General features: G+C 37.0%; 2 protein-coding genes across 2 annotated transcripts; both read right to left on the bottom strand.

The window, feature by feature from the left end:
- Nucleotides 1–914: 914 nt before the first annotated feature.
- LOC122820707 (zinc finger protein 260-like) lies at nucleotides 915–6,880 on the bottom strand. Its single transcript, XM_044098277.1, has 4 exons — nucleotides 6,594–6,880; nucleotides 2,852–4,988; nucleotides 2,109–2,121; nucleotides 915–1,001 (listed from the first exon to the last, which is right to left on the bottom strand). Exons 1-4 carry the CDS (start codon nucleotides 6,724–6,726, stop codon nucleotides 915–917), a joined length of 2,370 nt encoding a protein of 789 aa, XP_043954212.1. The 5' UTR covers nucleotides 6,727–6,880.
- A 1,424-nt stretch (nucleotides 6,881–8,304) lies between these two features.
- Nucleotides 8,305–12,648, bottom strand: LOC122820948 (gastrula zinc finger protein XlCGF57.1-like). Its single transcript, XM_044098692.1, has 2 exons — nucleotides 12,351–12,648; nucleotides 8,305–10,752 (listed from the first exon to the last, which is right to left on the bottom strand). The coding sequence occupies exons 1-2, from the start codon at nucleotides 12,481–12,483 to the stop codon at nucleotides 8,906–8,908; spliced, it is 1,980 nt and encodes a 659-aa protein (XP_043954627.1). The 5' UTR covers nucleotides 12,484–12,648; the 3' UTR covers nucleotides 8,305–8,905.
- Between the last annotated feature and the right edge of the window lie 1,684 nt (nucleotides 12,649–14,332).

Raw genomic sequence — 14,332 nt, 5'->3', positions numbered from 1 at the left:
GGGATTTATGAGAAACTCTGAATTGTTAAGCTTGATTTTAGTGAGACATCTTCCCATAACAACATCTATTGAGGTTCTTTGTTGTTGTGGATAAAGTCACACTGATTCTACCAAAAAGAATCAATAAAGGGACAGCGCCAAAACAAGTGGACAACAGTTTGAGGATATGAATCACAAAATGTACAATTTACATCAAATTCTTTCTTGAATGTGGAGTTCTCATAAAAAGATTAGTGCAAACATCTGCGATAGCTTTTCATTTTAAACAGGTTGGATATTCTGATGAAGTGATATTTTTGTGTTTTTGTCGTGTAAATTGTTCCAATGCTATGCTGAGCACAACTTCTCAGCTTCCACTTCAGTCTCATCACATAAAGAAATGAGTGATAAGAAATGATAATATTTAACATTAACACAGCCTGCTCTAGTTTTCGGTTTGTAAAAATCACTGTAGAAGTTTTAGACACGTAGCGCCGTCAGCTACCGACTTAACTATTTATCCGTTGTACGGTTGAAAACGACGCGGCAGCACAGGTGGTCAGAACAACGGATCATGTTCGATCCTTTCACCTGCACGCGGTGTGAACAATGATTGATTCTTGTTGAACTTCTGTCTTTTTTTCTGGGTTCTTCTTTCCTTTCAAAATAGCCGAGGATTCTTCTGCAAAGCTGCTGGACGACTTGTTTGGCAACACTAAAGCAAGTTTGAAAATAATACTTTAAAAAGAGTTTGGTGAAGAAAAATAAAACTCTTTTCCGGAACATCTGAACCCAACATGTTTAACTTTTACAGAGACAAAAACATCTGGCTCGTGTCTCGCCTAAGTTCAGACAAAAGCCTTCAGTAGCAGCTCTGCAAAAGCCCAACAGTTTTTCACGTGGCTCTCGTCCACCTCATGCTGCAGACTGCAGTCTTACAGGTGGTGGCTGGTGGCCATCTTGGCGTGCGCCAGCACAGTGTTGGATCGTGAGGTTCTGCTGAGGATTCCTTCAAGCCCGATCTGAAAAATTCAAACCGACAACAAAAATCAACTCTGGTTGTAACAACCTGGGTTGTTATTCTGCTGTGAACTCAATTAATTTGTTTGTTAGTGACTTTTGCTCAATTAAATTTCTTACGTACACATTGCAAATTGTATTTTTACACATCAAAGTACAGAAGGTTGTTTAAAATGATTAGTTGTAGGCCTACTTATGTTTTGAGTCTTAAATTTATGATTATGTTTGTTCTTTGTTAAATTATGCCTCATATTGTGTTTTCTCTTATTTGTATAAATATAGAACTCAGTCTGTTAAATGTTGATTGAAAAATGAATATTGACTTTATTAAAATTCATGCAATGTTAAGGAGGAAGCGACGGCCTCTGTGGACTAAGGCTGTTTATATATATGAAGGTTTTCTGATTTACTATTTGTTTCAAACAAATAGTTTTCATTTGGTTTTATTCCAGTTTTCTACTAAACAGAAAAAAGAGAAAAAGACCATCTTTATGATACTTTATTATATAAAAAGCTTCAATCATTTTTATATCTGAAATTTAATCCACATATCATCAATAAATTTTTTAAGCAGAAAAATCATTAAAACCATGTCAAAGAAATGCATCCACTTCTTCAAATCATTGAAACAAAAAGTTCAAAAGATAAATACACAATAAAGGTTTAAAAACTTTAGAAGCCTAAATCTTAAAACATTCAAAGTCTTTGTTTCTCTAAGAGAAACAACTCCCTTAGTCTCATTAAATAAAATGGAAATAAAAAAGTGCCAGAATAAAATGTGTCGGTTCCAATTACACCACTTCCAAACAGAAAGTTACATTGTGCCACCAAACCCGTGTCAGTTCTCATGTGAACGGTGAACATTTCCAATGAGTGAAACTTTTTTTACAGCACCTATAAAAGAAAGGCTTCTAACCCGTGTGAATCTTCATGTGATGACTAAAACTGGATCTACACACAAAACAATTTCCTCGCTTTTCACTAAGGGTGCACCGATTGCAAATGTGCAGACATGAAGTGGTGGGCCGGTCTAATAGTCAAACCTCTCAACGGAGGAGAACAGGAAAAAAGCTCAGGTCAATAAAATTGGAGGATCAGATCGGCTTCACATGCTTGTATCTGCTGATAATCAACGTCCCAAAATTAAGGATATCAACACAAATTAATTGGCTGGCTGATAAATCAATGCCCAGCTACTTCTCACATGTGTGAATTGTGATGAAAAGTTAAAAGGTATTTTTGAGTGAAACATTTCCCACAGGTCCCACATGAGAAAGACTTCTCTCTTGTGTGAGTCTTCATTTGAAAATGTAAAAGGTGTTTAACAGCATAACATTTTCCACAGGTCGCACATGAGAAAGGCTTTTCACCTGTGTGAAATCTTGTGAGCATTTAAACTTTTTTTATGTGTGAAACCTTTCCCACAGGTTCAACATGAGAATGGCTTCTCACCTGTATGAATTACCATGTGAGCACTTAAGCTTTTTTATGAGTTAAACTTTTTCCACAGATCTTGCATGAGAAACGCTTCTAAGCAGTGTGAATTGTCATGTGAATATTTAAACTTTTTTTATGAGTAAAATTTTTTCCACAGGTTCCACATGAGAAAGGTTTTTCACCTGTGTGAGTTCTAATGTGAGCAGTTAAACTGTTTTTAAGTGTGAAACTTTTTCTACAGGTCCCACATGAGAATGGCTTCTCACCTGTGTGAATTCTGATGTGACGAACCAAGTCAGGTTTCCACCGGAAACTTTTTCCACAGATCTTGCATGAGAAAGGCTTCTCAGCAGTGTGAATTCTCATGTGAATATTTACATTTTTTTTATGAGTGAAATTTTTTCCACAGGTTCCACATGAGAAAGGTTTTTCACCTGTGTGAGTTCTCATGTGAGCAGGTAAACTTTTTTTAAGAGTGAAACTTTTTCCACAGGTCTCACAAGAGAATGGCTTCTCACCTGTGTGAATTCTGATGTGACGGACCAAGTCAGGTTTCCTCCGGAAACTTTTTCCACAGTTTCCACATGAGAAAGGCTTCTCACCTGTATGAATCGTCATGTGATCAACTAAGTACGATTTAGACACAAAACTTTTTCCACAGGTTGTGCACTTGTAAGGCTTCTCACCTGAGTGAGCTCTCATATGTCTGTTTAAAGTGCCACTGTGATGGAAACTTTTTCCACAAGCTGCACACGTGAAAGGTTTTTCACTTGTATGAATTCTCATGTGTTCAATTAAATGACTCTTGTGAGCACAACGTTTTCCACAGGTCCCACATGAGAAAGGCTTCTCACCTGTGTGAATTCTCATGTGAGCAGTTAAACTTTTTTTAAGTGTGAAACTTTTTCCACAGGTCCCACATGAGAATGGCTCCTCACCTGTGTGAATTCTCATGTGACGAACCAAGTCAGGTTTCCACCGGAAACTTTTTCCACAGATCTTGCATGAGAAAGGCTTCTCAGCAGTGTGAATTCTCATGTGAATATTTACATTTTTTTTATGAGTGAAATTTTTTCCACAGGTTTCACATGAGAAAGGTTTTTCACCTGTGTGAGTTCTCATGTGAGCAGGTAAATTTTTTTTAAGAGTGAAACTTTTTCCACAGGTCCCACAAGAGAATGGCTTCTCACCTGTGTGAATTCTGATGTGACGGACCAAGTCAGGTTTCCTCCGGAAACTTTTTCCACAGTTTCCACATGAGAAAGGCTTCTCACCTGTATGAATCGTCATGTGATCAACTAAGTGAGATTTAGACACAAAACTTTTTCCACAGGTTGTGCACTTGTAAGGCTTCTCACCTGAGTGAGTTCTCATGTGTCTGTTTAAAGTGCCACTGAGATGGAATCTTTTTCCACAAGCTGCACATGTGAAAGGTTTTTCACTTGTATGAATTCTCATGTGTTCAATTAAACGACTTTTGTGAGAACAACGTTTTCCACAGGTCCCACATGAGAAAGGCTTCTCACCTGTGTGAACTCTGATGTGACGAACCAAGGTAGGTTTTCTCCGGAAACTTTTTCCACAGTTTCCACATGAGAATGGCTTCTCACCTGTGTGAACTCTGATGTGACGAACCAAGTCATGTTTCCTCTGGAAACTTTTTCCACAGTTTCCACATGAGAATGGCTTCTCACCTGTGTGAACTCTGATGTGACTAACCAAGTCAGGTTTCGTCCGGAAACTTTTTCCACAAGCTGTACATGTGAAAGGTTTTTCACCTGTATGAATTCTCATGTGATCAATTAAACGACTCTTGTGAGGGTAATCTTTTCCACAGGTTGAACATGTGAAAGGTTTCTTGACCGTGTGAGTTCTCACGTGTATCATGAAAGAATTTTTTCGAGAAAAGGTTTCATCACAAATTTTACAAAAATATAGATTTTGGTTTGGTTGAGCTTTTTTTTGTGTTTCTTGTTCTGAAGTCTCAGTTGTGCCTTTCTGCTGTTTGTTCACCAACATGTCATCAGTCTCCTGTTTCAGCACAACATGCACATCATCCTGACTGATGCAGAGTTGCTTCTCTTCCTCTTTGAACTCTTGATGTTCCGGTTCCTCTTGTTCCTGTTTTATCTGCAGAGGTTCTGGTTCCTCTTGTCCCCGTTTTATCTGTAGAGGTTCTGGTTCCTCTTGTTCCTGTTTTATCTGTAGAGGTTCTGGTTCCTCTTGTTCCTGTTTTATCTGCAGAGGTTCTGGTTCCTCTTGATCCTGTTTTATCTGCAGAGGTTCTGGTTCCTCTTGATCCTGTTTTATCTGCAGAGGTTCTGGTTCCTCTTGATCCTGTTTTATCTGCAGAGGTTCTGGTTCCTCTTGTTCCTGTTTTATCTGCAGAGGTTCTGGTTCCTGTTGTTCCTGTTTTATCTGCAGAGGTTCTGGTTCCTCTTGTTCCTGTTTTATCTGCAGAGGTTCTGGTTCCTCTTGATCCAAAGTGGATTTTTCCTCTGAGTTGCTGAGCTCATTCAGAACCTCCTCCTCTTTACAGCATTGTGGGAGATCTGAACAAAAAGACAAAACAAAATTTTGAAAATGTGAGTTAAACAATGAGCTCTACACTCTCATGAACAAAAACTATAATAAAAATATTCTTCAGTGAACATGTGCTCGTTCATTAAAAAATAAAATCTCCGCCGCAGTTCATCTTTTGGAGCGATATTTTCTTTCCATTTGTGATATCAATTGGAAACGTGTTTTATGGATTCTCCTTAGAGATATTTAGTAGAAAGATGCGCTGTGAACATCTGGGGCTGTCCTTTTCACATTCTGACAGTGAAAAGCTTTTTCACAGCTTGAGCACCTGGTAACCACGTAGCGTAATCCACCGGATGGTTTGACTTCTTTCCTAATAGGCGATAATTTTTTGGTAACAAATTCCTCCATTTCTGGACTTTTGTGTACACTTATATGTGCTGTTATTCAATGATACAAAGATTTTTGAGGGGAAAGAAATTACAGAACTTAATAATACATACAAGAACACAGTCTAAGAAAAACATAATCAGATGAATATTTTAAACATTTACTCATTAAACTCGTACCAGTAGTTTCTTGAAGTGGTAGATTAGAGATTAGGGTGTCATGGATCTTAAACTTTGATTTTTATTGTTTTTTTTAAAGGTTTTGTTGGCTCTATATTTCTTGACTTTGCGGTGAGAATTTAGCTTCTAAACAACCAAAAAATATTTCCCTTGTAACTAAATTGGCCCAGAGCAACTACTCTGGTTCTACATTTCTTAGCCTAGCTAACTTCCATACTGTGTTGTTTTTCTAATGAGAGAGAGCTGATGAGAAGCTGCTGTTAGAAAGGAAATGCATTTCAGACCAGAGGATTTTAGCAGGTCAGTCAGGATCAGAGCTGGATCTGTTTTTCTCCAGTCTTCTGCTTCACAGCTCAGCTTCAAAATGTCTGTGTTTAGCTGTATTGTAAAGATGCTACAAGTAAACGCCCCAATATGTTAAATTTTTTTTTTTTTTTTTTTTTTTTCAGAATTATTGAGGAATCAGGATTTGATTTTATATTACACTGTTGGATAATTTGTCTTTTATCTTTGGCTTTAGCCTGTGTCAACCAGTAGGTCTCAGGAGTCACTGGACTGCTCCCAGTTTGACCAGCAGACTGAACCCTGTCTGTGTCACGTGTTAGCAGTATAAATAAATCTGTATTTTAATGTAAACTTTTGTTTCCATTAACTTTTTATGCATTTTTATGTTGATGAATACACTCCTGTGTGTGTCTTCATCAATGTCAATATAAAAATATTGATCAGAATCAGCTGTATCACATAGAAACGTTGTGCTCTTTAAACAATTTAACAATCACATCAAAAAGTTGGACATGTTGTCCTTAGTGCTTTCTTTAATTTAACTCGACCTTTCTTTAATTCCCAAATCTAATTGGAGAGTGTGACAGAATATGTCAATGACTGGCATTAACTTAAAATGCCTTGTCCAACGACGCTTTAAAAAGTTCGGTCCATTTAATTATATCAGCATCGTGGCGCATTCAGTTTGTCTTATCAAAGCAACGTAGACGCTCAACAAGGCGTCTACTATTCATGTCTATGGTCTCATCTGTATCGGTAAAACGTGAAGGTGTTTCGTACCTATTCGGTGTAAGATGATCTTCGGTATCCGGCTGAAGTCCATCAGTCCGCGCTGATCCTCCATCTCTTCCTCCATCTTGACATTGATTTCTTTCAACTCTGTGAATGTTTCTTCAGTTAACAGCTCTTTCATAAACTCTCTCCGAGGCTAAAATGAAGACATTTTTATTTAAAAACAGTCAAACCTTTAGCTAAACCTCAAACCCGTCATCAGACAACCGTCTAACAAAAGTAAAGCTAAGGCTATCTATCGCCTGTGCTCTTTTGTGTGTTTCATTGAAGAAACCGGAAATGATTTTTAGTTCCGCTTTGAATTTTATGCTGTGCTTCTCCTCTTTTAATATGCTGTTTTGTTAAAAAGAAATTACAAATTTTATTGATGTTTACTGTTGGTGGAAATTTAGAAAATTATTTATTTATTTTTTATTATGTGTGTAATCTGCTTTAATAGCGAAAGGGGAAGTTAAGGTTCCATTCACTACCACGACACTACTACACTCACTGTATAAAGTTTTTATCCATCTTTTAAATGTTTCTTCAAACTTAAAATGATCTAAAATTCTTTCTAAAAATGTATGGTTTACACTGTCAAACGATTTTTCCAAGTCAATCCCTAAAATAGCCATTGAAAGTTGCCTTTCCTGACTATATAGGTAACTGTCTCTAACCAAGGCCAGACTGTCTGTTATTCTCCGTCCTTTCACTCTGCAAACAATGAATATGATATTTAGCTAGTGACAATAAGGGATTTATGAGAAACTCTGAATTGTTAAGCATGATTTTAGTGAGACATCTTCCCATAACAACATCTATTGAGCTTCTATGTTGTTGTGGATAAAGTCACACTGATTCTACCAAAAAGCATCAACAAAGGGACAGCGCCAAAACAAGTGGACAACAGTTTAAGGATATGAATCACAAAACGTACAATTTACATCAAGTTCTTTCTTGAATATGGAGTTCGCATAAAAAGATTAGTGCAAACATCTGCAATAGCAAAAATCAACCCTGGTTGTAACAACCTCGGTTGTTATTCTGCTGTGAACTCAATTAATTTGTTTGTTATTGCCTTTTGCTCAATTAAATTTCTTACGTACACATTGCAAATTGTATTTTTACACATCAAAGTACAGAAGGTTGTTTAAAATGATTAGTTGTAGGCCTACTTATGTTTTGAGTCTTAAATTCATGATTATGTTTGTTCTTTGTTAAATTATGGCTCATATTGTGTTTTCTCTTATTTGTATAAATATAGAACTCAGTCTGTTAAATGTTGATTGAAAAATGAATATTAAAATTCATGCAATGTTAAGGAGGAAGCGACGGCCTCTGAGGACTAAGGCTGTTTATATATATGAAGGTTTTCTGATTTACCATTTGTTTCAAACAAATAGTTTTCATTTAGTTTTATTCCAGTTTTCTACTAAACAGAAAAAAAGAGAAAAAGACCATCTTTATGATACTTTATTATATAAAAAGTTTCAATCATTTTTCTATCTGAAATTCAATCCATATCATCAATACATTTTTTAAGCAGAAAAATCATTAAAACCATGTCAAAGAAATGCATCCACTTCTCCAAATCATTAAAACAAAAAGTTCAAAGGATAAATACACTATAAAGGTTTAAAAACTTTAGAAGTCTAAATCTTAAAACATTCAAAGTCATTGTTTCTCTAAGAGAAAAAACTCCCTTAGTCTCAATAAATAAAATGGAAATAAAATGTGTCGGTTCCAATTACACCACTTCCAAACAGAAAGTTACATTGTGCCACCAAACCTGTGTGAGTTCTCATGTGAACGGTGAACATTTCCAATGAGTGAAACTTTTTTTACAGCACCTATAAAAGAAAGGCTTCTAACCCGTGTGAATCTTCATGTGATGACTAAAACTGGATCTACACACAAAACAATTTCCTCGCTTTTCACCAAGGGTGCACAGATTGCAAATGTGCAGACATGACCTGGTGGGCAGGTCTAATAGTCAAACCTCTCAACAAAGGAGAACAGGAGAAAAGCTCAGGTCAATAAAATTGGAGGATCAGATCGGCTTCACATGCTTGTATCTGCTGATCACCAACGTCCCACAATTAAGGATTTCAACACAAATTAATCGGCTGGCTGATAAATCATTGCACAGCTACTTCTCACATGTGTGAATTCTGATGAAAAGTTAAAAGGTATTTTTGAGAGAAACCTTTCCCACAGGTCCCACATGACATAGATTTCTCTCTTGTGTGAGTCTTCATGTGAAATTGTAAAAGGTGGTTTACAGCAAAACATTTTCCACAGGTCGCACATGAGAAACGCTTCTAAGCAGTGTGAATTCTCATGTGAATATTTAAACTTTTTTTAAGAGTGAAACTTTTTCCACAGGTCCCACATGAGAATGGCTTCTCACCTGTGTGAATTCTGATGTGAGCAGTTAAACTTTTTTTAAGAGTGAAACTTTTTCCACAGGTCCCACATGAGAATGGCTTCTCACCTGTGTGAATTCTGATGTGACGTACCAAGTCAGGTTTCCGCCGGAAACTTTTTCCACAGATCTTGCATGAGAAAGGCTTCTCAGCAGTGTGAATTCTCATGTGAATATTTAAACTTTTTTTATAAGTTAAATTTTTTCCACAGGTTCCACATGAGAAAGGTTTTTCACCTGTGTGAGTTCTCATGTGAGCAGTTAAAGTTATTTTAAGAGTGAAACTTTTTCCACAGGTCCCACATGAGAATGGCTTCTCACCTGTGTGAATTCTGATATGACGAACCAAGTCAGGTTTCCTCCGGAAACTTTTTCCACAGTTTCCACATGAGAAAGGCTTCTCAGCAGTGTGAATTCTCATGTGAATATTTAAATATTTTTTATAGGTGAAATTTTTTCCACAGGTTCCACATAAGAAAGGTTTTTCACCTGTGTGAGTTCTCATGTGAGCAGTTAAAATATTTTTAAGAGTGAAACATTTTCCACAGGTTCCACATGAGAATGGCTTCTCACCTGTGTGAATTGTGATGTGACGAACCACGTCAGGTTTCCTCCGGAAACTTTTTCCACAGTTTCCACAAGAGAAAGGCTTCTCACCTGTATGAATCGTCATGTGACCAACTAACTCAGATTTAGACACAAAACGTTTTCCACAGGTTGTGCACTTGTAAGGCTTCTCACCTGAGTGAGTTCTCATGTGTCTGTTTAAAGTGCCACTGTGATGGAAACTTTTTCCACAAGCTGCACATGTGAAAGGTTTTTCACCTGTATGAATTCTCATGTGTTCAATTAAACGACTCTTGTGAGCACAACGTTTTCCACAGGTCCCACATGAGAATGGCTTCTCACCTGTGTGAACTCTGATGTGACGAACCAAGGTAGGTTTTCTCCGGAAACTTTTTCCACAGTTTCCACATGAGAATGGCTTCTCACCTGTGTGAACTCTGATGTGACTAACCAAGTCAGGTTTCCTCCGGAAACTTTTTCCACAAGCTGTACATGTGAAAGGTTTTTCACCTGTATGAATTCTCATGTGATAAATTAAACGACTCTTGTGAGGGTAATCTTTTCCACAGGTTGAACATTTGAAAGGTTTCTTGACCGTGTGAGTTCTCACGTGTACCATGAAAGAATTTTTTCGAGAAAAGGTTTTATCACAAATTTTACAAAAATATAGATTTTGGTTTGGTTGAGCTTTCTTTTGTGTTTCTTGTTCTGAAGTCTCAGTTGTGCCTTTCTGCTGTTTGTTCACCAACATGTCATCAGTCTCCTGTTTCAGCACAACATGCTCTTCATCCTGACTGATGCAGAGTTGCTTCTCTTCCTCTTTGAACTCTTGATGTTCCGGTTCCTCTTGCTCCTGTTTTATCTGCAGAGGTTCTGGTTCCTCTTGTTCCTGTTTTATCTGTAGAGTTTCTGTTTGCTCTTGTTCCAGTTTTATCTGCAGAGGTTCTGGTTCCTCTTGTTCCTGTTTTATCTGCAGAGGTTCTGGTTCCTCTCGTTCCTGTTTTATCTGCAGAGGTTCTGGTTCCTCTCGTTCCTGTTTTATCTGCAGAGGTTCTGGTTCCTCTCGTTCCTGTTTTATCTGCAGAGGTTCCGGTTCCTCTTGATCCAAAGTGGATTTTTCTTCCGGGTTGCTGAGCTCATTCAGAACCTCCTCCTCTTTACAGCATTGTGGGAGATCTGAACAAAAAGACAAAACAAAAATTTGAAAATGTGAGTCAAACAATGAGCTCTACACTCTGATTAACAAAAACTAAAATAAAAATATTCTTCAGTGAACATGTGCTCGTTCATTAAAAAATAAAATCTCCGCCGCAGTTCATCTTTTGGAGCAATATTTTCTTTCCATTTGTGATATCAATTGGAAACGTGTTTTATGGATTCTCCTTAGAGATATTTAGTAGAAAGATGAGCTGTGAACATCTGGGGCTGTCCTTTTCACATTCTGACAGTGAAAAGCTTTTTCACAGCTTGAGCACCTGGTAACCACGTAGCGTAATCCACCGGATGGTTTGACTTCTTTCCTTATAGGCGATAATTTTTTTGGTAACAAATTCCTCCATTTCTGGACTCTTGTGTACACTTATATGTGCTGTTATTCAATGATACAAAGATTTTTTGAGGAAAAAAAATAACAGAACTTAATAATACATACAAGAACACAGTCTAAGAAAAACATAATCAGATGAATATTTTAAACATTTACTCATTAAACTCTTACCAGTAGTTTCTTGAAGTGGTAGATTAGAGATTAGGGTGTCATGGATCTTAAACTTTGATTTTTATTGGGGGTTTTTTAAAGGTTTTGTTGGCTCTAAATTTCTTGACTTTGCGGTGAGAATTTAGCTTCTAAACAACCAAAAAATATTTCCCTTGTAACTAAATTGGCCCAGAGTAACTACTCTGGTTCTACATTTCTTAGCCTAGCTAACTTCCATACTGTGTTGTTTTTCTAATGAGAGAGAGCTGATGAGAAGCTGCTGTTAGAAAGGAAATGCATTTCAGACCAGAGGATTTTAGCAGGTCAGTCAGGATCAGAGCTGGATCTGTTTTTCTCCAGTCTTCTGCTTCACAGCTCAGCTTCAAAATGTCTGTGTTTAGCTGTATTGTAAAGATGCTACAAGTTAACGACCCAATATGTTCAAAATGTGTTTATTTCAGAATTATTGAGGAATCAGGATTTGATTTTCTATTACATTGTTGGATAATTTGTCTTTTATCTTTGGCTTTAGCCTGTGTCAACCAGTAGGTCTCAGGAGTCACTGGACTGCTCCCAGTTTGACCAGCAGACTGAACCCTGTCTGTGTCACGTGTTAGCAGTATAAATAAATCTGTATTTTAATGTAAACTTTTGTTTCCATTAACTTTTTATGCATTTTTATGTTGATGAATACACTCCTGTGTGTGTCTTCATCAATGTCAATATAAAAAATATTGATCAGAATCAGCTGTATCACATAGAAACGTTGTGCTCTTTAAACAATTTAATAATCACATCAAAAAGTTGGACATGTTGTCCTTAGTGCTTTCTTTAATTTAACTCGACCTTTCTTTAATTCCCAAATCTAATTGGAGAATGTGACAGAATATGTCAATGACAGGCATTAACTTAAAATACCTTGTCCAACGACGCTTTAAAAAGTTCGGTCCATTTAATTATATTAGCATCCTGGCGCATTCAGTTTGGCGTATCAAAGCAACGTAGACGCTCAACAAGGCGTCTACTATTCATGTCTATGGTCTCATCTGTATCGGTAAAACGTGAAGGTGTTTCGTACCTATTCGGTGTAAGATGATCTTCGGTATCCGGCTGAAGTCCATCAGTCCGCGCTGATCCTCCATCTCTTCCTCCATCTTGACATTGATTTCTTTCAACTCTGTGAATGTTTCTTCAGTTACCAGCTCTTTCATAAACTCTCTCCGAGGCTAAAATGAAGACATTTTTATTTAAAAACAGTCAAACCTTTAGCTAAACCTCAAACCCGTCATCAGACAACCGTCTAACAAAAGAAAAGCTAAGGCTATCTATCGCCTGTGCTCTTTTGTGTGTTTCATTGAAGAAACCGGAAATGATTTTTAGTTCCGCTTTGAATTTTATGCTGTGCTTCTCCTCTTTTAATATGCTGTTTTGTTAAAAATAAATTACAAATTTTATTGATGTTTATTGTTGGTGGAAATTTAGAAAATTATTTATTATTTTTTTATTATATGTGTAATCTTGGGTTGTGACTCTTATTGTATGGTGGTAAAACATAACTCTTGCATACTGCTTGCTTGAAAACTCAGGACCAAGTATATGTAGGGAGGGAGTGTTTAGTTGGAATAGATCAGTTTGGGAAAAACACTGATGATGTTCTTGCAATAACTGGACTTTTGGTAATTTAACTTTCCAATCCTCCATTGCCATGTCTTTCCCTATTAGTATTCCTAACACCTTTATTGTATCTTTTTCTATCAAGCTCCAATTTTCTCTTATTTCCCTCCAATTGATATATAATATCTCTCTCTTTTGTTTATTAACTTTCATTCCTGAAGCCCTTGTAAATTTCTCGCTTATCTTTAAACTCTCATATATAGAAGCTTTATCTGTTAACAAAAGTGTCAGGTCGTCCAGGTACATTGTTAGTTTTACGTCTTTAGCTTCATTACCCAGTGGTATTATTCCCTTAATTATTTTGTTTTCCCTAATAGCACATACTAATGGTTCTATTGCTATTATAAATAACAACGGAGACAGTGGGCGCCACGTCTCACTCCTGCTTTAACAGCGAAAGGGGAAGTTAAGGTTCCATTCACTACCACTACGCTACTACACTCATTGTATAAAGTTTTTATCCATCTTTTAAATGTTTCTCCAAAATTAAAATGATCTAAAATTCTTTCTAAAAATGTATGGTTTACACTGTCAAACGCTTTTTCCAAGTCAATCCCTAAATTAGCCATCAAAAGTTGCCTTTCCTGACTATATAGGTAACTGTCTCTAACCAAGGCCAGACTGTCTGTTATTCTCCATCCTTTCACTCTGCAAGTTTATTCCTTCCCTATTATAGTATTAATCCCCGTCTGTAGTTGAAAAAATAAAACTTTAGCTATTATTTTTACATCTACACCTAGTAATGTCAACGGCCTCCAATTTTTCATATCCATTTTTTCCCTATTTTTATATAACAATGAGATCATACCTTGAGTCATTGAGTTTGGCCATTTTTCTTCACTTAGTGCTTCTTTGTAGACTTGTAGTAAGGGGGCTTTTAAGGATTTCCAAAATATTGATTAAAAATTCTTGTTGAACTTCTGTCTTTTTTTCTGGTTTCTTCTTTCCTTTCAAAATAGCCGAGGATTCTTCTGCAAAGCTGCTGGGCGACTTGTTTGGCAACACTAAAGCAAGTTTGAAAATAATACTTTAAAAAGAGTTTGGTGAAGAAAAGTAAAACTCTTTTCCGGAACATCTGAACCCAACATGTTTAACTTTTACAGACACAAAAACATCTGGCTCGTGTCTCGCCTAAGTTCAGACAAAAGCCTTCAGTAGCAGCTCTGCAAAAGCCCAACAGTTTTTCACGTGGCTCTCGTCCACCTCATGCTGCAGACTGCAGTCTTACAGGTGGTGGCTGGTGGCCATCTTGTCGTGCGCCAGCACAGTGTTGGATCGTGAGGTTCTGCTGAGGATTCCTTCAAGCCCGATCTGAAAAATTCAAACCGACTACAAAAATCAACTCTGGTTATAACATCCTGGGTTGTTATTCTGCTGTGAACTCAA

Source organism: Gambusia affinis, linkage group LG18, assembly GCF_019740435.1.
Source record: "Gambusia affinis linkage group LG18, SWU_Gaff_1.0, whole genome shotgun sequence".
Lineage (NCBI taxonomy): Eukaryota > Metazoa > Chordata > Actinopteri > Cyprinodontiformes > Poeciliidae > Gambusia > Gambusia affinis.
The sequence above is the reverse complement of the archived record's forward strand: the minus strand, read 5'-3'. Positions and strand labels throughout refer to the sequence as shown.